Source organism: Phalacrocorax carbo, chromosome 9 (genome assembly GCF_963921805.1).
Source record: "Phalacrocorax carbo chromosome 9, bPhaCar2.1, whole genome shotgun sequence".
In the NCBI taxonomy this organism is placed as follows: Eukaryota; Metazoa; Chordata; class Aves; order Suliformes; family Phalacrocoracidae; genus Phalacrocorax; species Phalacrocorax carbo.
Window position 1 is genome coordinate 33767446 of NC_087521.1, and position 26198 is coordinate 33793643.

Consider the following 26198-nt stretch of genomic DNA (forward strand, 5'->3'; position numbering starts at 1 on the left):
TGCTCTAAATTACCCACAGAAAGGAGTTTGTTCACATGGACAGAACATGTATTTTCAAAGTCCTATCTGGAAGGGGGCCGCACAGCTAACAGTTTTGTCCCCTGCTTTATTGTACCAGTAATAACTCGAGCTTTGCGTAACTCTTACCTTAGCAAAGCTGCTCACTCACCTACGTTTTCAACCTTCATCCTTATCGTTTTTTTACCTCCTGCTGCTTCCTTTTTTTGTTTGTATCTTATTACAGACAGAAACAAGTAGAAGCCAATTGCTATTAAGCTGCCATGTTAGATATTTAGCCACTACCTCCTCTTTATTGGCTTCTTCCACTCTCCAGCACCTGGAAAGAAGCATTCACTCCAGCAGAAATTCTTCCTGCTTTTCTTTTTTTGAAGAAAGCCCCAAACCTGAAGGCATTGGATGTCGCAAAAAATAAGAAAAAGGTCTATCATTTTGGACATTTTTGTTGTTGTTGTTGCTCTTTGGGGTCAGGGTCTTGATTATTTAAGAATTTCTTAGACCTAGGATGAAAATTCTGCTTGATGCAGAGGTGGAATTTAAAGCTGTGTCTCCCACCTGGAGATTACATGTTCCAGTGACCTGCAGAGCGACGGCTAAAAATTGAGGGAATCGTCTCCATCCCTGCTTAAAAGGAAGTAAAATACTGAGATTTAACAAACTCTGAATGAAGGATCGTGTGTGTGTGTGTCTGTCCCAGGGACCTGAAAATTTCTGAAAAAGTCTTATTAAAACTTTTCAGTAGGTTCTTGTTTCTACTCAGGTCTTTTAAAACCAAGAAGATCTCTCATTTCCTACTCAATCACCTAAAATCAAGGAATCACCAACCTAAGGCGTATGGATAAAACAAATACACAGGACAAAAGCACGCAGTGACCTGCCTTCGAGCTTTGGCAGAAGACTCTGCAGACCATAAATCATATATTGGATTTGTCCTTTTTCCTATCTTATGCAGCTGAAGAAAGATCAATAGGGATTGCTGGCAGTGAGACAGAGGGGATGTTTCTTTCATTTAGCTGTGTTTTCTAAATAACAGATGTTCAGTGAAGGAAGAAAACAATTGTACTTCAGCAGTGGGTCACACCAAATGTGACCCTAGTGAGGTGCAAGAAGTGATCAATGAGGCACATTTTGGAAAAATCCAAGGTCAGAAAGCACTACTCAGTTTGTAACGGGATATTGCACTCATCTCTCTGACTGTAGAGATGGCCTGGTAGGAAAACACATAGAAAATCTGATTCTTCTCAGCGCAGCTTTCCTGGCACTGTATTAAAGCAAAGGAATATTACTGAGCAAAAGCACCACTTGTCCTACAGAGCACAAATCCAGTGTCTACAACTCAGAGGCCTTTTCAGCCTGTAATACCCGCGAAGGTGGAAAGCAGTCCCTGTGAGCTGGCCAGCTCCCTGCCCTGTGGTAGCATCGCTCTGTCCTACACTGGCACCCTGGCTCAGACCAAGAGTCCATCCGGTCCCATCCCATCCTGAAGTATTGGCCATAAAATGGGAATCCAGGAAAGCTGCCACAAGGAAGTGTCTGGGGAACAGGAAGGGTGGGGCAAGTATACACAGCGGGCGATGCTTTGCCTAGTGGTCTCCCAGCTGTTGAGGCTTTTCAGCTCTGGAAGCTTCCTGAGCCTCGTTCAGTTTGTCTACCTGGCACCTCTCGACAGATCTGTCTTTCAAGTATTTGCTCAGTTTCTTCTTGAACCTACAGAAACTGCAGGTATCCTTTGAAGAGGGTTCACACAGACTTCATCGAAGGGGGACTGACCTCCTGTGGAGGACATCAAGTTTAGAAGATCAATACTTCATCTGTTCTAAACTCTTTTGAATTTCATTCTTATTTATCTTACCCTTGAGCCTTACAATGAAGAGCAACGATCAAGAATACAGTGCAGTCACAGTCCCGTCTTCCCCACAGGGAGTCAGCGAGCAATGGAAGGAGAAAAGCCTCAGCTTCTTCACCAAAAACCTTTCTGCAGACCTACTAATATCTCTCTTTCCCTTGTACGAGTCATAGCTCGGGATCCCTCCGCACTGCATATTTAAAGAAATCACAGATTTTTAAAGCGTGTATTGGTGGGCAACACAAAATGCTCATTCCTAAAAATATTACCTAACCAGTCTTGCATAGTCTCGACTATCTGTGAGAAGGCAACTTCTTATAATTTCACATTAAAAGGAATGTTAAGCCTCTCCAAATCTATTTTAGCCCGTGCATACTAACTAGACATACTAGGGCTATAAATACATTGCAGTGCAAGACAAAGAAAAATAATTTAACCCTTATCTTGCACAGAATTCAATACTTGGAGGAATTGGAGGAGTAAAAAAAAAAGCAGCAGGACTGTTTGCCACTGGTTTATGACCAGATAAAAAGTTACACGCAACACCCAGCATCCAGTTTCTGAAGTTGGAAAGATATTTCCATTTATCTACAGCAATTCCTACTACAAGGATAAATAGAAGCGTAAGAAGTGGTAAAATGTCTGTGAAGCCTTAATTCACCAGAGAGCCTAGCTGTAAGGAATCAGAAAACAAGCTGGAAGAACAGAAGACTTGGAGCTGCTCTCAGGCCACCAGCAATTTGTAGCAGAAGTTGGTTACAGCTCTCAGTCATCTGCATGCCTCTTAACAGACAGGCAGCCAAATGCGCACGACACTTGCTGGCAAACTCGTAGGAAGTTTTAGGAGTCTAAATGGAATTGTAGAGGGAATAAAGCACAAAGGATTTTCCAAATCCATAGGCTGTCCCGTACGCTATTACGACAGACTGTTCTCGGCTTTGCAAGGGCTGCAAGCAGTTCTCAGCTCTTACTTGTATCATGAAACCATAAAACAACCCCCACCCTTATCTCCCAGGAAAGTCCAGAATGACTACATTAATCATAACGTCATAGACATGAAAAAAGGATCCATTTTAGTTCAGCGATGACACTGATGTTCATATAAATGTTATTCAAGATGCTTCTAACAGAGGCATGGAAATGAAAATCAAGTAGCGATAAACAATTCTCTTGTAAAAATTTTTCCACCATTTCTCTCTCAAGAATAAGCATGTATTCATATTTTGTAGACAGAGCAAAACAATCATTAGAACATTTCCATTCAAAAGGAAATAGATAAACAACTTAACCATTTATTTGACTGCATTGTATTTAGACAGCTTATACATTTCATAACCCCACTGTTTTTGTTCTCATCAAAAAATGATAAAAGGACAGAAGAATATAATCCACTCAAAACAGCAGTCCAGTATTTTGAGATACACTTGATATTTTCATAGATGCCCACCTGATACCTGAACTCCAATATAGGTTGTAATGTTTATACAAGACCTGAAATCTTTTTCAGCATAGCACTCAGTTTTAGCAATGTCTTGCAGTGCCCTGAAAATAGTACGTGATGTACTATGCGACGCCAATTAGATTATGCCTACTTTTCTTGAAGGTGACAAACCTGATTGTTGCTTAAAAAAAAACCAAACCACAATATAATGCAAACATCCATACTGACATGTCAGCCAACAGCAACATTTGGGCAAATTTAAAGATATAAGCGATCAAAACTCCTTAGTTAGATTTGTCAATGCAAAAGGTGAGGGGGAGAGGACTGTGTTTTAGCAACAGACATGAGAAATAACCAACTTTTCATTGCTATATTCCTTCTGAAAACCTATTTTCAGCTCTTTGCAAATTTGGAACTTCCCACTTGATATCCAAATCCCAAGCAACACAGAGAACAAATCTGTTTCTTTTAATACGAACCAACACATACAGCTTCAGCATCTTCCGTAGTGAACTGTGTGTTACACAGCAGCAATATCAGAACCTTTCAGGCACTGTGCTCTTTTAAAAGAAACGCGCACCTATTTTGCACAGTATTTTCAAAACGCGCGTGGCGACAATTCCTTCTCACAATAAACAAGCAGAATTGTATTTGAAGTTTGCTCAGAAGCGATATTTTTGGCAGTGCCTTCACGAAAAAGGATTTTGGCTAACTTCTAAGTCGGCTTTTGAATCTAAAGACACCCACGGCTTAAATATTAACCAACAGAAAACTTGCCTGTCAGGACTTTCACTTTTTAAACATCAGCAGACACACAAGACAGCCTAGTTTGCAATTTGCGATACAAGTCCAACAGCTGTTAACAAGGTACGAAACCTCCCTGATCAGCCTCCTTAGCTCACGCAAGCCAGAGCAGTCACTGCGTCCTGGACCACTGGAACTCGGTTAAGTCCGTTTCGATTGACTTAACATTACCAACATTTAAGTCTTAACTACGAATGGAACCCCCTGAAAAGCCACCCAGAAAAACTGGCAAGCCTGAGGGACCAGGGTAAAGTGAACAAAAGGTTTTGTCACAGGGCAGCAGTGGCAACATCCAGCCTTTACGCTGAACGGCAACATGTTCTGTGAATAACAGACTCCAGTTTATAAAGCTTTGTCTTGGGCACCATTTTAAATACGAGTTTTCTTTACTGAGGGGAACAAACCCCCTCAAAAGCAAAATGGTGTCTATGAGCAGAAAACTCAGAAGGGCCAATTTCCATTAAAAGTCTTTATTTTCAAATACAACTCATAATTTGTACATGGTAAGAATTGTCCATCGCCACGTGCGATTGGTCTGTGCAAAATAAGGCTTTCCTTTAAATCCAGTTTTCCTGCACAGGGCTCTTTTCCAAACGTTACTGGAGGTAGGGGTTTTGTTGGTTTTGTTGTTAAGTGAACAGTAATTAGCAAAAAAACCCATGACTCAAACCAAACCCTTAAAAAAAAATAAAATAAGTGTAGTAAGGCAAATCTGAAGAGTACGCTCAACTACAGCAGAGCGGATTCACTGAGACTTCATCCTTTTCACAGATTACATAGGTGCTTCCACAAGTCAACTAATACCTTTTTTTGTCAAAGTGAAAAAAACCCCAACTGATTCATACAACTGGGCTATATAATCACACTGGACAAGAAAGCCTAGACACTGTAATTACTGAAAAAAATTGATGGGTATTGGTAAAACCTATAACAGCCCAATTAAAGAAAGAAGGAAAGAAAAAGAGAAAAACAGAGCAAGAGTGAATGCGAGAGAGAGAGAGAGAGAGAGAGAGAGAGAGAGAGAGAAGTCCTTCCCCGCTGCTTTGATTTTCCAGGGAGAAAATCCCCCAATAATTTAGCTCATATAAGTTTAGAGAAAATGAGAGCAGCTAAAAATGCATACAATACACCTTGAAATTTATTTCCAAGACCAAGAACCAAAGATTGAAGCATTTTAGAACACGGAAGCAAAGCAATCTGAATCTGGGAAAAAAAAAATTGTTCCAACTATCTTAAAATAGCTGTTTTTTCAGAGCTTCTAGCAATAATTTTGATTAAATAAAATCATACCAATTTACATTAATTTTCTATATCTTCTTTTAAAAGTCCCTCACTCTTTTAATGAAAAAAGTGCATCCAAAACCAGCAGAGATTTACTGGTGACATCAGGTTCTCTTTTAGCAGCTACTCAAGGTTTTCAAAATAGCTTACACTTCTTGCTATAAGAAAAGAAGGGCCTTCCAAACCCTCGTTTGGGAGAAGTATCCAAATTATAAAAATCTGAAATAATTTATTATCAAATCCAGAATTTAAATAAAAGCAGAAATTTTCTTGCAAAGACAATTGAAGAAAGTAAAAGAAAAGCATGCACTCCAAACTTAGAGGTGAAGACAAATATACTTATCTATACAGGCACTGGCAGACGCAATTTAATTGTTACTGTTACTCATTGTAACACACACCCCACCCTACAATACATTTTTTTCATTCACTAATCACTGAGGTACCAATATTTAAGAATGGAAAATTCAATATTGAAAAATAAAACCTAAAATTGAAGCCTTTTTCCAGAAAACTATGGCAATTTTTTGTATGAAATGTTAGTATACTTATAGAATTTTACAATCTACATTGGCTTTTTTCTGGAACCAAAAGTCACGTTCCACATACAGGTTCTTTGATAAAATGTTCACTGTGTATGGAATACAGTCAGTAGACTTGCAAATGAATTAACATATCTTGGCTATCAACTGGCACATCTTGCTGGTACCAAAAGAACTCGAAGTTTGAAACAATCGGTTTTAATTCTGAACAAATGCGCCATGCCAAAGTGCAACAAATGTGTGCGACACTCAATGAGACACTGACAGATTAAGAGCTGCATGGAAATTACTAAGTCCACCTGCAAAGCAATTTTGTACAAATTGCATTGCATGCAAAGGACAACTCTGCGCTGTTGGGACGTTGGTTGCTTGATGTGATGGTTTCTTTTAACGCAGCCATAGTTTAAGACGCAGTGCATCAACTCCATTTAAATAGTATCTGAACAGCCTCTTGTCTCGCACAAAACCAAGGTTTTCATAAAGTTTCAAAGCGGACTTATTTGTGATTTCTGTTTCCAATACAACCTTTAAGGAAGGAAGGAAAAAAAAAAAAAGAAAAAAGCATATCGTATTAGAAAGCAGTTGCAATTACATGACTACTGAACCAATTTCAAACTTTTTTAAAGATACTTATTAGCAATGACTGAAATTATTTTTTTTCTTGGCCTGACTTATTCAAGCAACCCCTCTTCATTCCCACATTTTACAAAAGAAAAAAAAAAAAAAGGCAGTTAATCAGCAACTGCAATTGTAAACAACTTTCATTCATAACAAGATTTTAGATCTTTGCTGTAAACAGTATTTCAACTCATTACCTAACAGCTAGGTAACCCAAAACAACTCGTCCCCCAAAATTCCTCTCCCCCAACCCCCTCCCCCCCCCCCCCCCCAAAAAAAAAGGCAAAAAACCCAAACCAACCCACAGAACAGGTGAGGGTCCAAAACATACTTTGAATTTTCAATGACCAGCTGAACGTTTGCATATCACAAAAATTTGGCACATGAGGTTTTGTTTAGTCATTTAATATCTTTGACCCTGAATTCGATAGATTTAGACCTAGATACAGGCTTTGGCATTCTATGCCTAGCTGCCAGACCCGATGTTTGCAACTAACATTTCTGCTCAACACAAGTATCCCAAACTCAAATCAGCGTGCACACCAGAAAGAAAGGGCAGCTTCTTCCATCTTTTTCCCGCTGTGTTGGTAAGATCCCAGTTGCAGGAAGACCTGTCATAAACTGCTCAGACCAAACCCAAGTGTAAGAGTAGTCCAAATTAAGCAAAGACTAAAAATTATCCTAGAAGTTTCAAATAAAGGCAAAAAAACTACACTGGCGTTAACAAGAGGTTAAATACAAAACCGCTGAAGTATGTCCCTCTGAATTGTTTCCCCCCTTTTCCCCAAACGCACCGAGCGGAGCTCTGGCATAGCTGGTAAGCCGTGTACCTGCTCCAAATGATTAAAAACTTGTTTTGCCTCTTTACTGTTGCCCAACTCAATTACTTAAGGATTCTGCTATTAAGGACAGATCATGGTTGCGCGAAAACACAGGCTGCACTAATAAGCTGACTAGACTATATACAGTCTCATGACAATGTACATTCATATATTAAACAAGACACTGTAGAAAGACCATATAATGAAAATACAGCCTAAGCAATTTCTGCAGCAAACCAGTGATCACTGCTGGTGTTATGTGCACTTATGGCTATTTCTAAACCAGCATTTGATACCCACTCTGTGTAGTTAGTACCATAAACATAAAGCTCCCTTAGTCCAACAAGTGTCATCTACCCCACCTCAAAACCCAGGGCTCCCTTCTCCTCCAATAAAAAGCAGGAAAACTGGTTAACATCCCCCCACCCCCTTAAAACCAGGAACAAAATATTAGTCTGTATGTGTAGAACAGTTTAAGTCAATCTACTTTATGGACTCTGCAGCCACACTGTCTTCAGGCTTGTATCTCCACTCCCCCTCACCTCTCCTGCCAGCTCACCAGGCTTGTTGCTGAGCTACTGCAAAAAGCAACCTGGTAGAAAACCTTTCCTTTTTCTCTCCATCAAGTTTGTTTTCTGCAGTCTGAGGAGTGGCTAAGCCAATGTAAATGAGGGAGGCAGCCGGCAGTTAGACCGCTCACCTTCAATAGGATTTAAAAATCCATTTAATGTATATATTTGACCATTACTCAAGTTTCAAGCCACTCTAACTACACTCCAGTGGATAATTCCCCTTGCGCTTCTCAGTGCAAGAACACTGAAAGAACAGCAAACCTGGGGCTAACAACCCAATGAACAACATAAGACTTCGAAGTTTGATTTCCGAAAAGGAACTAAGAGTGACACATTAAAATATTAATAGTCAGAGTTCTTAAATTACAGTAGGACAGCCTGTTGTACCTGCACACTTAAGACAGCCTAATTCAATTCTTAGCCTTATGGCAAGAGCTACAGATTTAATTTCTCTAGCTGGTACCACATAAAATACTACTAGCAAGTCTTGTGACTTGACTGAGTACTCTTAACATCCTTAAGCCATTAAAATGGCTAACGTAATTTGTAGCAAAATAAGGAAGTGCAGTAGTTTTCCTGAGTACTACTTTCTACACAATTATGCATATTGTACATCTTAATTCGAATTAAAACAAAGCATTACACCTAAGAAGAAATCTGACCCATGCAAATCCACAGTGCAGGAGACTATTATTTGAACTCTAGCTACAAATGGCATTTGCTCTCACAAAAGTTTAGTAACCTGGCAGAGTGATACAACGAGTCTGTATTCAACTGCAAGCTTGCACATCTTGCAATGCTAAAAGACTTCCAACACTGCAGATCACTGAATTTAAGGGAGTGGTTAAATGTGGAAATTCAGGTTTGTTGGAATCCCGCTACCTGCGTGAATGCTCATCTTGAAAGCAAATGCAAGAGATTTGCGCTGGTATTTCTAAGAAAGACTCAGAACAATGAAAAATAATCAATGGATTGCGTTGACCTCAAAGGGCTGAAGGGTTTCTATTATCTAAAAAGGAAACACAGTCATATTTTATCCAGATTTCAATTAGGATTGTTTTGTGAAGGATTCATCTCTTCCCGTGTGAGATTTTCAATCAAGCTCCAAATGCTCAATCATTATATTTATTTCTGGTCTCAGAGGGTCTATTTTCTTGTACACATGTGCCTGTTAAATCCTCTAATAACACCATCACATCCTCCCCTGGAGGCCCGCAGAGGTCTGATTGGATTTAACAGCATTTTCTGCACAAGCTGCAACTTTCTGAAGGCTCGTACCTTCTCTTATGTCTTAAATTTCATAAACCTAACATTTTATCTCAACTCTCTAATTTTAACTGGGTTTAGAAGCAAGAAATCGTCTGTAGTGAGTGGAGTGAAATGTTTCTTGTTATTATGTTTTCATACCCAGAATTTATTCCTAAACTGAATTAAAATGGAGGGGTCGAGTTTTCTTGCTTCTTCACTTCAAACTCTGAATGAACTTAAGTTTAGAAACCAAGTCATAGAATTAATATGGCCAAACCAAATAAGCAAATGAAGAAAGTATCTCTTAGCACTCACAGAAGAGGTTGATATTCCTACTTGTAACTCTGGCATAGCATCAGACTCAAGTTACGGGTGATTGCCCAGTGCCCTTCATCAGTTTAACCACCTTAACTTTTAAAGAAAGGTAGTATCCAAAATAAAACACTCGATATCTTAGATGAGTGGTAGATTAAGAAAAAGCTAAGATGTCAATAGTTTGATAATTTCAAATAGGATTATTTACAAATAGGCATTTAATTTTTACAAGCGTAGTACCGAATCACCCACTTTTGGTCAAAGGTCGGGTGACCCACTTTAAATCACCCTAAAGTTTGAACAGAAATTCTCATGAGAAGTTGCACCTCCTTTCTGCAGTCTACATTTTGCTTAGAAGAAAGCTCCTGAAAGTCCCACTTACTAGAGTCTTATTTTGATTAGTTACCAGTTACATATTTCAGTAATATGAAGTAAATGAATCGTATGCAGATTACTTAGTCATTTGTTACAGATGGAAAACCTACTTATGAATGAACAACTCCTCCTTTTTAATTGAGATTAAGGGATGTAGCAGTTCCACATGAAGGTCTGAAGCACTACAACTTTTGAAAATTGCTTGTCAGTAAAAATGAAGCAAATGAAGAAAAAGCGGCCAGATGTCTGACTTGCTGAAGTTAGCACATACTTTCCGTTTTACACTGGAAGGACAGTATCTTCAAAACTTTGGAGGTGGGAGGAAAACTATTCCCCTTCACCGGAGTTATTTCCATAGTTCACATTTTCTACGCAACCAGCCCATAAGGTATTCTAAATTTTTGTGACCTCCTGGAAACTCAGCCCATTATAACATTGGAAACCTTCAGTTCACTACCCCAAATACTAGAATTCCATTAACATCAAATGCCTGAGAAAGTCACCAAGGCTAGAAAAAAAACCAGAACAAACAAAACCCAAACCAAAGATCCCTCAAGTTTTGTAATGTTATATCCAAGCACTCCAACTCAAAGCATGCTGTTGAGTACTTTCTTCAGGCTTGAAGGTTATTTCCATTTCAACCACCCACCCCCAGCATCAGATTGCTTCCCTTGTTTCTATTCTAATACAGACCACGGCCAGTTTTGTGGCCATCTCTTCCCCTCCACACAGATCCCATGCCAGCCAATTAACTTCTTCACTTACTCCACAGCTTCCTCGAGCTGGGAAACAATCCCTGGCTGGAAGGATATTACCTTTCAGCTTTGAAGCATGGCATATAGCATAAACCACCTCTTAGGCGGCTGACTGACCACAGAAGCTTGCACTGTAAATCACTTGTTGCATAGGCCTGACTTAGTTTATTCCCACTAAATGAGCTTGCAGGAAAAAAAAAAAAAATGTCCTTAATCACTAAAATATTGCAGCATATTTTGAAATGCCAGCACATCAGTAGTAATTTTTCAAGATTTTAATCTCTGGTGTTGTATAAATACTGTGCTTTTCATGACCCAATGTTGATACCTCAAAAGTCCAATCTACGGTACTTGGAAAAGTAACGTACTTAATGAAGCATTTATCAGATTATATGCCACCAATTATTAAAGTTAAGTACATTTACTCATCTATTCCATAATTAGATTGAAGGGAAGAGTTTCCAAGCAGCCTTTGGAAATTTTTCATGACACCCACAGCTGCATATTCATGTTTTTAATCCTATTCCAAGCAAATCTCAGAAAATAGCTTTTTTTTTTAATTGCAGATCATCTTATATGAAGTAGCAGCATCTTTTTATTTTCATTGTGCTTCTGATTTTATTCAGGGATGTAGAAAAAATACCTTAAGAGCAGCAGAGATGATTAAACTACACACCTCACGAAGACAGATTACTCTGATGCACTATGTCATGTTTGACCAGCTCTAGGCATCAACTGGACAGCCAGAAACCATTCTCCCAACAACTGCTGTAAAAACTGGTGAGGGTATGTGCCTTGGCTCTGTCAGACAGAGCTTTTAATGGGTGGCGAGTTGGATTTTTCAAATTCTGGTCATGACTGAAAACTCAGCAATCCACCATGCAGTACAGGCAACCAACATAATTATTTTGTACCACGTGTGTCTGGAAGAAACCTGCACTTGGTGGCAAAGACTAAAGCGTGAAAGCATTGGCTATTTGGCTGTAGTTAATCGGTACATGAAAAGGAACAACACAGATATATCAAATCGGTGTGGGTATGCCTCTGCATAGAAAGTCAGAAACATACTTGGCTTGTGCTCCACGTCGCCCGGGCATAATAAGCTCCCGTTTCAAAATTTTGTGCCAGCACAAGACTCAGGTGATGCAAAAGCCCCCAAGAAGCAGGGCATAATTAGTTCAGAATCATCATCCCACAAACACAGTTAGTTTCCAAACTGGAACAGAAACATGCCTGCACCTGTCCCACACACACTTCCAGGAGCTTGAGTTGTAGCATGTTCGATTAAGGAGGGTTAGGAATAGTCTCTCAAAAATGCCCTCTGCACTTAGTACAAACATTTATACAGCACCATAGATTAAAATCTGTGACTAAGGCTTAATGAGGTCTCACTGCAGACTAGCCTGCAACCCTTATCACATTTATTTCATTTTTACAAAGATTAAAAACATTAAGAAGGACTCTTGGACTAATATTACAGCAGTAGAAAAAACGACACAGAGGAGGTTGTTATGTGTATACCTGTTAGATAGTCCAATTCAGAAAGGAAGTTACATGAGAAGTAGTACATACGCATAAATCATGTGGTAATTATTGCAACTGTGGCAGCTTGAGTAGAAACAGCCAGTTGTACTATTGACTAACAACAGGAGGCAATTCACTTCACTTGTCTGCCTCTCAGTTCTCCAACTGCAATGTGAACAGTGCGATAACATTCCTCAATTATTTTCTACTTTTTGAATACTCTAGTAGCAAGAGCAAATGAATTTGAGACCATAGTGGAAAGCAATAGAAAAAAAACCAAACAAAAACCCTATTCTTGATTAGTTCAACATAGCAAGTAGTAAAAAAGATTAGAGCAAAGCATATTACATATGATGATAGAAGCAACAAGCCAAAACACGGAATTTAAAGAATTACAGAACTATCAGATTGCACTACACTGCTTGAGTACAATGTAAATTACAGAGGGGAAAGGGGGGGGGGGGGGGGGCGGGGAAAAGGAGGACACCAGTAAGCAGAGGCACGAAGGAATCTGAAGGGAAGAATAAATATCTCAAACAATGAATGAAGTCAGAACATATGCAAGGGTGCTGCAAGAGGCGTAACACAAGTGGAAAAATAAACAAGAGTATGTGCCAGAAGTCCTGCAACACAAATTGTAGTTTTGCATAAGAAACCTCACCACACACAGCAGGACAATTGAGGGAGCAGCTGAAAGGAGATAACAGAGAGATCAAAGGATCCTTAACTATGACACACTGAAATGACACAGTGCTCACATATCAGGAACAAGCTAACAATTGCATTGTACCAAGCAGAGGAAAGTTAAAGGGACAGATAACCAGATTAAGGAGAGGAGGTGGAGGGAGAATTCCTCACAAGTTACATGTGGCACATAAAGGTTGTTAGCTGCTTTACATATATATATATATTACACACACACACACACACATACATATATAAAACAAAAATTAGGGAGTGTGATCTGGTAAAAGGAAAGGCTGATAACACATAGGCCAGAGAAAGTCTGACAGTGATTCAGTCACTTTCCTTCCAAGTTTTCACTGACACGCTAAATCTTGAGAGTTCTGTCAGTGCTGCATAACACAGCTATGCACTGTCAGAACAGCCTGACAAATTGTTGTGATAAAACCATATTCTGCAATACCACAGCACGTACTGTTCCAGTTATCTCTATGTGTTCTGAAAGTATGGAAGTGTTACGCACAACATGCAAGTTACACAGTTACGCTGGTCAGTAGCACCTTAAACTAGAGTCTTTGGAAGAAAATGTGCCTGCCACCCAACACTGAAACAGCTTCACAAAGTAAAACAAAACCTGCAACGCTGAATTTGAGCCCTTATGACAAATTTAGAAAATCCTTCTCTTATTTGTGCCGTATGTTTTTCTGAGGTTATTTTTCCTTTTATTATAAAAGGAATAGCTTCTTACCAACCCACTCCCCACCTAAAAAAGTCCTGTAGAAAAAAAACCTGTGAAATGAATCCACATATAGGAGAATGCAAACCATTTACATTATGAAAGTGTTTGATTATAAAATCTTACCTCATCACAATCTCCTTCAACCATAGCATAAATAGCTTTCTTAACCAAGTTTGTACCTGAAATATAGATTTCAGTAAGTGTCAGAGTTGCAATGCAAAAGATGCTAACTTATATATGACTAACGTGTGCTACCTACAAGACATGACACCTGGGGAAAGTAGGGAGCAAAGAAAGAAAGAAACAAGAAGTTGCAGTCAAGCTACAGTCTCAAGTTTGAACATTAAAATAATCTGAAAAGTTATCCAGAGACTCAGCTTGAGCACAAGATTCTTCTAACAAGGATATTAGAAACAGGCTTCTATGTTTAAGTAGTGTTATATATAGCCTTCCAAGATGTGATTCATTCCTCTTTGTTGCATTTAAAGTCAAAATCTGCTGGCACGTACTTGAAGGACATTCATCTTTCAAGGGAATTTCCTCTTACTAAAACAAATACTTCTATTAGTAACAGAACTTATGAAACCACTTTTCTTGTGGCTCAATCCCATTTGGATTTGCTAGTATCTAATAATATGGTTGAAGCCCATCCCTTCCCCTCAGTCAAGCATTAATTTAATTATTTATCATTATTTTTCATCTATTTCACAACAGTTCTACAAATGTAATATCCCTACCTGTCTGTAGAATTGGGGTGAAATTGAAAGTTGATTTCAAAGTTATTAGTGGAAAAAACTGCTGTTCAATGAAATTGCATAAATCTCACTTCCATAAGAAGGCTAAGGAAAAGGAAAAAAAACCCCAAGGAATCTAGAGAATGTTTTAAAGTATTCTCAAAACTTTAATCAGTTAAGATTTCCATTGAACGTACGACAAAACTGTACTACATTTAAAACAAATTTTCAGATTAACTGCATACTTGGAGAAACAGCAAGGTGGCAAGGTGGGAAAAAGTCAACATACATAATGCTAAAGTAAGCAAGGCTTTAAATACAAATTCTATTTATATAACTTTAAAATACGAACTGACTAAAGCAAGGGAAAAATCTTGCAGAGATCTTCATAACAACAGCATTAGTTCATATTTACTTATGAATCCAAGCACCTGCAATTAAATTATGGCAGGCTCCTTCATGACTCAGCTAAAAGGAAAGGAGAGACAGTGACTTCTCAGTATCCTCTTCCCTCTGATCCACTACAGAAACCCAACAATGGCTTCAGAATTGCTCTGAAGAAAAGAAAAAGAGTCTGCACATGCTTGAATAGTCATGATAATACGTAGTGCTTCAAGTTTGTTGGAGTTTGGTTTTTTTTTTAAGAGAACGTGCACAATGTTACCATTCTGCAATGTATCACTGTATTTTTCCATTGCAAGTAATTTTCTGTCCTTAATCGCAAAAGTATGAGCTGTTCAGTGTGAACGAGTGGTGAAGCACATTTCTAGCCTTTAAAGCTGATGTCTATGTTTTAAGCTAAAAATGTTACAAAATGTGATTTCACAATAACCAACACAAATAAATTAAGTTCCACCAGAACAAATCTTTAATTAAGCCAGCTAGGATAACTGGTGGTAGAATGAAAACCCCTTCATCAGGGCAAAACTGATCGTTGAGGGAGGGCAAACTCCCTGCCAAGAGTTATTTACCATATAAATTCCCGACAAAACAGACCTCTGTTTCAGTCATTCAAGTAGCGATATGCAACTATTTTTCTTCACTTATTAATACAGCAATGAGCTACATACATTCTCCCCAATGGGCGATATAAGCATAACTGGTAGGGGAAGCCAGGGGATAAATTCACTGAGAAAAGATAGACTAAACATTACATAGGAACACAGTGATGAGGGCACATATGAAAACACAAAACAATTCCCACTGTTGTTATTTGACAGTGGTAGCAGGCAGAGCAGGCAGGCTGCTGACTGCCTTTCTTTTTAGCTTTATCGTACCCCAGATGTAAATCTCACAGGGCATTTCAGGTTATTTTAACAAAAATTAAAAAAAAACACAAAACACTGGGGAGCTTGTGTGGTCAAGTAAGGCGGGAATGACAGACAAACCACCACATCTAGAAGTTCAGTTCTGCTTAAATCTTTATGACAGCTACAGTTATCCCAACTACTGGATTTAAGGGAGAAATAACAAAAAAGGCTATTCTTACCAATTCCTTTTCTTCTGTATTTGGAATCCACTGCTAACATGGCTATATAACCTCTGCGGAACATCTTTTTGTGCATATCCAGCTTGCAGACGATGGCACCTACACACTCCTCACCTACCATGGCCTTAAAGACAAACATACACGTATGCATTCTCAGTTTGTGATCTACAGTACTACCAAAAGTAGTAAACCAGTTCATTTTAAGTGAAACAGCCACACCAAATATGTTTGCATAAAGCCATAAAAAATCCCAACTAAATAAATTTTAAAAACATCTCCAGAACGGTAAATAAGATTAAAGGACTGTTATTTCTTTATTACATTCCAATAAAGTTACAGTCAATAAACAGCCAATGAATTATCCAGGAGGTAACCACAGTGTTATTCCATGAAGCCTACAGGCAAGAACACGTATGGCAGAAAGGGGGGGTTAACAAGAAAAAAAAAAAAAAAAGAGACCAGGTTAAGTCATAAATCACCCTTTCACATGGGCTGCCACAGAGGGAAAAAGTCCACCTCTGTTTTATAATGACCTGAATTTTCATGTACAAAGGCTGTGGTAGATGACATGCTTAAATTTTGTCTGGTTTAAATGTCAAGGCCACAATGGATCACAGAAAAATGTTTAATCTTTAGAAGCTGTCATTTTCAGTCATAGGACACCCAAAGAACAAACAAAAAAGCACATAGTTAATTTCACACATTTTAACTGTTCAGAGTTTTCATTTGTTAAGAGCTCTGCACCGACAGTTAAACACAACAGTATTGTCAGAAAAAGCATGGCCAAGGAGATGTAGTTATTCTGAAATATCAAGAAAAAAAAAAAACACAAGAAAAGAAACCAACTCCACCCCAAATACTTGTCAAACCACTTGCACGACCACTGTGTTCACCAAAATTTTACCATGAAATGTATTATAGAAAGAGTGTAAGAAAAACTAAGTCATATGCTAACTGCAGGATTAGGCAGCATGAGAGACTAAGGGCATTATAACCTGTAGCAGTAAAACTGAACAATGCTGCAGAGCAGGACAGCATCCAAAGGGACAATGAATTACTGCTCATTCAGGAAAGATTGACAGAGATAAAAAAGAAACTCATAATTGTATGTATACGTGTAAATGGACCCACAGACTTTGGCAGACCTGTCTCTGTAGGGGGGGAACTAGCCTTCGGCTCAAACGTAGCAACTAAACCAGGACTAGAGCACATGATTGGCACAAGCATGTGGGCACAAGCACTTTGGGATAATCCAAATTTACAACAGTAAGACACGTCAAATGACAAGGACTTGCCGGAGCCAGCATTGCCAGGCACCAGCGCTGCCCACCTGTGAACCCAATGCTCGCTTCTCCAAAGTCCATGGTATATACTCCATAGTCTCCAACCACCTGAACCTTTCTGTATACAGCTTGTAAGCTAAGACTCTACAGACAGAAGATTCATTCATGCAGATCATATTGCAGGCGCAGACCCACAGGTTTTTTGCCCCAAGAATAACAATATCTTCTAGCATCTCTACCTGGATGGTGGGTTATTTATGAAGTCAGCTGTCAACCAGGAGCTGTATCAAAGGTGAAATGAAGCGGCCCAAAATGTATGAGCTGCAGTTCCAAAGCGCTATGGTACAGCGTGATCCTAATACCATTTCTAAAATGGTTTAAGCTCATCAGACAAATATAATTATTGCTAAGTTTTTATTTGGCAGGAAAACATGTTTTTTAGCAGTATCCAAGAAAAATCCTGAACAATCTAAACAATTGTTTTTTAAAAACAAAAACTGTAGCACGATCTAAATGGACTGAAATACACAGCCTCTAAGCAGTCTTTCATTTGTCCTAAAACAGTTTATTCCGTAGAAGAGAAAAGCTGTACTTATACTAAAACCATGTATGCAAAGTGTCAGCTCAAGGCAAGTTTTGTATCTCGGCTCAGACCTGAGAAAACCAGGGAGTTAAATAGAGAGTATCATCAGACAGACTGTTCATAACATTGCTATAATTATGCAGAGTACCTAGATGTAATCTTACACCCCACTAAAAAAAAAAAGCACACCACAAACTAGCATGTTATAGTTACGCTTTGCCCTGAAGTGAACACGTGCAAATTGTTGATCGTAACAGTCATGCAGAGAATTTTTAAGATATATTTTTCACACACTTCAAGAGTCGTGACATTCTAGACATTTCATATCCATGTTCTTTCTTGTTTAGGGCACTTTTCAGAAAAGCTATGTTCATGAATCGTATATTTAAAATGCTAAATGAACAGCAAAGAATTTTGTTTCAGTGATCAAAGCAGCAAATACCCACTGGTTTTACCACTGTTGCCAGAGAGTTGAATAAAGCATGACTTTGTTACCAGCTCCCCAAGCACTCAAATCTATTTCTCTGTCTTTAGGCAGGTAAGTCTGCCAGCTAATCTACGGTTGTTCCACTCAGAGAGGGAGTGCTTCATTTCCACCTCAATTTGAGGTTTTTTTTTGTTGCCTTCCCTCTCCTTTCTCCTGCTCTCCAACCTTATCTAAAGCTGGAAACAAATCTAAAATGTGATGTAAAACTTTGTAATTTAATTTCCTGGAGAAGGTTAAACTGTGTAAATAAAAAACCCCAGACTGAAATAGGGAGAGTGGGGAGGACAGAGAAAAAGTAGTTCCCACACAGTAACATTTATGAAAAGACAATCATGGGCCAAATTTTCTTTTCAGGTGTATAAGACTACTTCTAAACATAAAAGTTTTTGCAAACAGAATTCAGCCCGTTACTACTACATAATATAAACTCCACAGAGTACCATAAGATTTACTTCAATTTTAAGTCATTAGCAGGATTAACATACATGAATTCAAATCCAATATTTGCATCAACTTTGTTCTTATGAATAAGTTTAAATGTTTAAAACAAACTAGATTCTAATATCTGCGTATTGCAACCATGCATTGCTAGAAGAGTTAGCACAGAAATGTCTGTAAATCGGCAAGAACATGACTTTTCACAAAATTAAACGCTTGGCATTAATTTCATTAGCAAAGATGGCAACAAGTCCGTCAGCCACAGTCTGAGTATGCATTTAATACCCAGATCCTGGAACATTTGTTCCCATTTAAAGATTAAAACAACCAACTAGCCCCTGGAAGAGAAATATTTTGCGATTCAAATGCAGTAGAACTTGCACTACTGCAATACAGCTTCCATCTTGCACATGCACCAAAATCCCTCCAAAAGTGTTGCAGAAACAGCTCTGTATGAATCCTTTGGCTTACATTTAGCAATCATGTTACTGAATGCCATTAGAGGATACATTTAAGCTAATGGTTTTAACCTGAAGTCTGGCAGTTCAGTCAGAGCTCTTCACAATACTGGGCAAATTGCTAAGTCGCCCTGTTTCCACTCTATGAAACTGGACACGAGCAATTCCCTCCTGTGCAAGGGCACTGCCAGAATAACGACACTAGCTGTTGTTAAGTACTCAGACGCTGCAACGACTGAAGTTTTCACAAAGCTGCTGACAGTGGGAAACGGCTCAGCAAGCCTGTATCTAAAACTACGATCACTCCTAAGAGGAAACTGGAATACAGAGAGTTTGCAAATTGGGAATGGATGTTATAGAATTTCTTCCTACATCTGCCATAAGGCTAGGAAGACTTCCCAGACAGTTTCCTAACTTTTCTGGTTCTTCTTTTACGCCCCAGGTTTTCCAGAACAGAAAAACAGGGAAGATGTCTTACAAGTCTTAATTTCAACATCAAGTACGCTTAAGACTCTTGAATAAAATCCAATTTAAAAAAACAAAAAGGCAAAGCATTAGTATAAAACAAGACCTTAACCGCAGTCGTTCAGGATTTACAACACATCTAATACCACTTACATGGAATTAATAGGTTATTTTTAAACTTGTGAAAGTTTAAATTATAAATGCTGCTACAGCTAGTGGCAAAGTTAAGACCCAATAAAAGCAGATTTTCTAGATTTTTTGTAAAAGGCAGCTGAATGGTGCTGAGAGGTTACAACACTCAGCCAGAACTCTGCTTTTATTACATCCTGTCTTATCCAAACTTTGGCAGAGAGCAAGGTTTCCTAAGCTCACCTCTCCCACGCTCAAGTATCTTGAAAACAATTTTCTGTAATATTTAATGTATCAGTTCTAAATGGAAGCGTTAGAACTCTAACACTGCTAAAACTAGAAGCTGCAAAAACAGTTTGAAATGAAGCAACAACTTTGAAAATGCATTTACAATCCATACGTGGACAAAGATGAAGCGATGCTTAAAAATGCTTCACGTGAAGCAAAAGATACCCCTTTCCTCTGTCAGTTTTTGACAGAGGAGTGGTTATCATAGGTCACTTGAAGAGAAACTGGGCTGACAGAGCTCCTGGGAATAAGGAAGAATCAGGCACTTACAGGGCCTCCACACCTAGTGCACAGTGCGAACCTGCTCATCCAAAGACAGGCGACAGCTGAGTTTAAGCACACAGTTGCAGTTTATGGAGAAGGAGGTTATTACCTTGCAACAGCTCAGTCAGATAATGCTGCAGCATAACACTTCAGAACTGATCATCAAGTATTACCAACTTGTTACCCCTACAGTCAGGAAGATAGTTACACAGATGAATTTGACATTAAAATGAAGAGGTTCTGAAGATTCCTAGTGTCTCCAGGTCCTTTTAAAGTGGAGTATGAACTTCTTTTTTTTGAGTCTACAGTTAAGAATTGGTTTGATACAGCACAACCACACTAGTGACTGGTTAGGACTGGTCCTATACCCTCCCTCCAGATCTGCATTCTCACCTCTTCCCTTGCTCTGACACCGGTGCCTGTCACATCCCGCTATGAATATGCTTGGAGCCTTAAACCAACAGAAGCCTTACCCTAAAACATACACATACACTAGCCATTAGAGCAACAGTGCACCTTGGGAAGGGAAGACCAAGCCAAAACTCAGCAAGTTTCAAACCCATGATGGGAATAATGTTAATAAGGCCCCCAGAAAATAGCTCTGCACTGTCAGATATCGAAACGCTAGATAGCAAAATCATGGCATTTAAGATGGTTTACTGACTAAATATCAGCAAGGAACAACTGCTGACCATTTATAGAAAATACACATCCCACCTTCAAGTTTAAATGTTGTTAGTACTTTCCCCTCCCGTGCTGAGGAAGGGAAAGGAGCCTGTGACAATGCAATGAAGATGGGAGATTTTTAAAAACAGTAATGGTGAAATTCAGTAAAGCAATTGATTGAACTCCTACAGATATTTTTAAAAATACAATTGAATTGCAGTCTAACCCCTCTCCCCAAGACCAACCAAAACCTGAAACCAGAAGGGTGCGAGGCCAAAATGCATTAAAGACAAATGATTCTGTGAGATCAGGCACTATGCTTCTGTTCACCATCCTGACGCTGTTCTTGCTAATTGGAATATGCAGTCCCTGACTGAAGATAAATATTTTAAAGAGACTTACTAGATAGAAGTAGTTCAGGAATCCATTAACTGCAGGAACAAATTAAATTTTATAGAACAGAAAGTCTTCAAGACAACCCCTAAAAAATAAATCTTAAAAATACTGAAGTCAGTCACAAAAACACCCATCAAATTTGATTCAACATACTGGAAGAACTTCAAACTATTAAGTAGATAACAATTTGCTAACATCTTTAGACATTCATAGCCACATATTCTTCTCTGCAGTTTTATGTACTTTACGTTCCTCCACCCTTCAAAAAAAAAAAAGGCAAATTGAGTAGATTTAGAGTTCAAGCAAAGTTTTGTTGATTCTTGAAAGCTATTAAAAAAAGAAGCTGTCACTACAAAATAAGCTTAAGGCACTTTCTTCTCCTTGAGTGATATCTTAAGTCTTAGAATGCAGTTGTTAAAAATAAATATTAGAACTCATCTGTTTTAGTGCTCCATCAAACAACTTGCCATTGCTTTTTTGGTCACAAAATTCTCAAGTTGCTCCCTGACAAAAACCATAAAGATTTAAAGTCTAAACGGATGCATTGTGATCTAACAGTATCCAATACTGCCTTGGCATTGACAGAGATACACTTGATGCTGGAAGCATGGACATTTGTAGTTCACAAGCATTTGTTTTCAGTATGAGGTAAATCAGTCACACACATAGCTCAGTGCTTGAAAAATACCATTCTGCTTTGATCAGCATCCTTATAATGGCAAACATGACTTTGCATCAAACAACGTTTGCAAATACTTTTGTATTTCTATTTTGTTCCAGAAGGTAATGCTTTGCTCAACTTCCTATAATCCTACCGTATTCCCTCTTCAGGGTTTTAAGAGGCATGGTTCTGAAAATCCTCCTATGAATCATATATAAATCCCACAATAAATTATACCAGACCCTAAACCAAGAACATTCAGGAAGTTTAAGGCCAGATGGATTCCATTAGCCTCACCTCCTGTACTCGTATCCTATTAAAATTTTACAGAAGTACTCCTGAATTGAAGGGTGTCTTGGCTCTGGCTAAATCATACTTTTCAGAGAGGTGTCCAGCCTTGATTAAAAGATCAAGAGATAAGAATTCATCATTTACCTTAGCAAAGAAGTGCCATGCACTCCCAAAAATGTTCTGTTTTGCAGACAAGTTTTCCTATGAGTAAATCAAACACAGCTAAGCTCCCACTATCCACATATACCCCTCAGGCCAACCTATGCTCAGTTTCATATACCTGCGGACAGACGACCATCCTGAAAGCATACTTGTCAACTGAGACACAAGTTCTTCCCTAAGAAGTGCTAAACATCTAGAAAGACAGGGTGACAGCTAAATCAATCTTTTCAATAGCGCAGCAAGAAGAATATAAAACTAAATACATGGTTAGTACAGCAAGACAATCTAAGCAGCGTGAGAACTTCTGCGTGCTGCGTACGCTGTCACGTCTGTAAGAAGCAATACAGTTGTACCTGTCTTTTTCAAAGCTAGCAGGTCAAAATATCTACAAAATCTTTAACAGTGTCACTTAACGTTTATATGCTAGCCACCCTGAAGCCTGTTTTAAAACCATTGTGTAAGAATTACTAAGTGCTTGTAAGACACTAGTGGACTAAGCACTTTATTTTTTAAATACAAACCTAGGAACTGAGACAGAATAATAAATGAGCTAGCAAAGGTCACAAAAGTCAATGTCAAAACCATGATTAAAAGCCTTGAATTCCTGGATCCTATGCCTGTGCTCAAACCACTTCCCCACCGCTTAAAACATATTAACAAATGTAGGAACTTCAGGCATATGTTTTACTTAGACATGCACAGGTCACAAGGGAACTTCATTAGGAAGACAGGTACTTCCAAAAAAGCTTGGCCTTATCCACAAAAAGATTACAAGATGTATTTCTGCAAATGTCAACCCTTTAATCCACTCCTCCCCAGCCCCAAACCACTCCCAATTCCTGCCCTCCCTTGCTCCCTCCGGCACTTACCAAAAAGCAAAGTTGTGGCCAGTTGTGGATAAAATACCTATATGTGTAAATGGAGTAGGGTTCAGACAGATCTTTGGTGATCAGTCTCATGATATCGGGCATCTGCAGCTCTGACTCATATCGGACGTATCGTATCGTTAGGTCCTCCTCGGGCTGAGAGTCCGTTCCCGAGCCTTTCAAACTGCAAGCTGCTGCTAAGGACCTGGAGAGTAGCAGCAGGGACTCCTCCTCCTCCCCTCCTTCATCCCCCTCCTCCTGCTCTTCCTCCTCCAAGCCAGTCCCTCCTGCCAGTCCATTGCGGGCTGCAGTCTTAGCAGCAGTTGTAGCTGTGGCAGCAGGCTGGCTCCTGTCCCCTGTTGCTGCTGCTGCTGCTGCTGCTGGGGGAGAAGGAGGAGGAGAGGGTGCAGTCCTTCCCTGGGGAGGGAGGTGGTTGGTAAGAGGGGATGAGCACGGTGCTGTGGTCGGGGGCGATGACTGCTGCTGCTGTCCAGAGCCCATTGTTTTGCTGGCTCGCTTGTTCTCCAGCCCCTCGGGGGCTGCCCCTGCCTCCGAGCTGAGGATCTTGCTCTTGAGGGAGGCCCGCAGATGCCGCAGCTCGGGGCTGATGAGGCCGTTGAGCTGGTGGTTGTGGTGCGGGGGATGGTGGTGGTGGTGGTGGAGGCGGTGCTGCTGCTGCGGCCCCCCCTTGCCGCCGTCGCTGCTGCCTCCTCCTCCTCCTCGCTGCTGCTGCTCCCGTCCGCCTGCGGGTCCCTCCTCTTCCTCCTCCTCTTCGGCCTCCTCGTCCTGGGCCCCGGCGCAGGCGGCGGCGGCAGCAGAGGAGGTGGAAGAGGAGGAGGAAGCAGCCCCCCCTCCTCCTCCTCCTCCGGGGAAAGGGGAGAGCGTGTCCCCCTGCGGGGAGAGGACGCTGCTAGGCCCCGGCGGTACCTCGGCCATATCCTACGGGAGAGACCGACACAAACCCACCGAGGAGGAGGGCGTCAGACGAGACGGGGGCAGTGGGGGTGTGTGTGTGGAGGCGGCGGCCTCACGGGCCGCGGCCGGGGCGGGGGGGGGGGGCACGAACAAAGGCAGAGACGGGCGCCCGGGCCCCGCCTCACCGCCCCGCCGCCACCTCCTCCTGCTATCCCGCTCCCCCCGCCGCCGCCGCCGGGGCCTTTCCCCGGTCCCTCGCGGTCCCCGGACGGCCGCCCGCCGCCTCCCCGCCCGCCGCGGCGGCCACTCACCCCCGCCTCTCCTCAGCGCCGCGGCTCCCACTCTCCGCTCATCCACCGGCCGCCAAGCGCGGCCGCCGCTGCCGTAACCCGCGGCCAAGTTTCCTGTCAGCCGTTACGACACTTCCTCCCTTGGCGGTAGGGCCTAGCGACGGGCGGGGCGGCCCCGGGCGGGACGGGGCCACGCCGCCCTCACCCTGACCGGCCCGGCCCCGGCAGCCTCGCCTCGCCCCGCACCGCCCTGCCGGCCCCGCTGGCCAGCCAGGGGTGCTCGGGGAACCTGCTCCCGAGCCCGCGGTGCGGGTCACGGCCTGCCCGTGCGGCGGGGTCAGGCCTTGCAGGGCCTCGGGGCCCGCTCGGCCTAGGCCGGTGCTCCCGCTCAGCGCGCCGGAGCTGGTGTGCGGTCGTGCCTGGGAACTCTCTGGCGAAGTGCCCTCAAAATCCTGCCTGTGCCGCCTCCCTGCCCGCCCTCACACCCCAGGAGACGCTCACATTAGCGCTTGCGCTTCGTTTCCTTCAATCAGCCCAAACGTGGCGGGGCACAGGCGCTGCCCGCAAGGACACAGCCCGCAGCGGTGGGTCTGGGGTCGGGGGACGGGCACGAGCAGTGGGTGTTTTGGTGACACTCCGTTGCAGATCAGGGAGGAACGCCGGAGTTGTTGCTCTTCCTGACCACAGCAGCGTGAGGGACGTTATTCCTCGCCTGGATCGGCGAAGGCAGGCCTTGGGCTGCGTTGTGCAACTGATAACAGTGGGAACTCGGCAAAGCTGAAGCTGGAAGAAGTAGTCTCAAGCGATCCAGTTTCTCCACTGCTGTTTGCATTAAATAATCCCTGTTTTAAGAAGGCACCACAGCAACAAAAATGCCCTTTAGGTGTGAGGATTCTATTAAAACACACGCATGGCCCTTCAAAATACAGAGAAATAGTGGGTTCTTCCTTTTCTCACATGAAAGCTTTGCAGGGCTGTTTTAAGACTTGCTCATTTTAATTCACTACAGTTATTTTTCAAGGAAGTGACAGATCTGGACTTAAAAGGAAAATGCAGCAAGTTCTCTACGTGTCCTAACAGGGTTCTTTAATTAGGAAGAAAATAGGCTGTGGGGTTACAGGCTTCCGCTTATGAATTGCTGAGTTCTGAGGTAAAGTATGAAACGAGTAAAATGCCTGTTTGAAAGTGAGTGAACTATAAGGCTTTTTTTCAAAGTACTTAATGATAAATACTTATTTTTTTGAGAATAAAATGTCTCTCCTTTTAGATATATTCTTTTCCAAGACTCCATTCAGAAAGATTAATGCCTATTATCTCTATTCTTGTTGGCTTTACGTGCCCTGCAGTTGCAGTGCAGATGAGTTTTTAGACACTTATAGCTAAAAAGGTGTTCACTTGTTCAAGGGTTTAATGGGTTTTCACATGTTCTTTCAGGCACCAAAGGACGTTTGTGGGCCTAACTGGACTTGCTCTGGCACCTGGTAGTGCTGTGAAGTTCACTGTCCTGGGGTAGTTTAAACAGAAAGAGCAAACAAATGTCACATCAGGGTAGGGATGGCCCAAAGTCGGTTCTCATTTGCCATGTCGCAGCAGCACAATCGAGACCGTCGGAGCCACGTGTTAGGGTGATTTCTGAAGAAGGTGATCCAGCACCAGCAAATGTTGCTAGAGAGGGTGAGGATGATCAAACTTATGAAAATACCGCGTTACCTGCAATGAGGTTACCATGAAAAAAAGTACCATGAAAAAA

At 41.0% G+C, this 26198-nt stretch overlaps 1 protein-coding gene across 1 annotated transcript; it reads right to left on the minus strand.

Annotated features, from left to right (window-relative positions):
- Window positions 1-3124: 3124 nt before the first annotated feature.
- On the minus strand, window positions 3125-24857 carry NAA30 (N-alpha-acetyltransferase 30, NatC catalytic subunit). Its single transcript, XM_064461055.1, has 5 exons — window positions 24470-24857; window positions 23247-24182; window positions 15807-15930; window positions 13707-13762; window positions 3125-6457 (listed from the first exon to the last, which is right to left on the minus strand). The coding sequence occupies exons 2-5, from the start codon at window positions 24177-24179 to the stop codon at window positions 6320-6322; spliced, it is 1251 nt and encodes a 416-aa protein (XP_064317125.1). The 5' UTR covers window positions 24180-24182; window positions 24470-24857; the 3' UTR covers window positions 3125-6319.
- Window positions 24858-26198: the final 1341 nt, after the last annotated feature.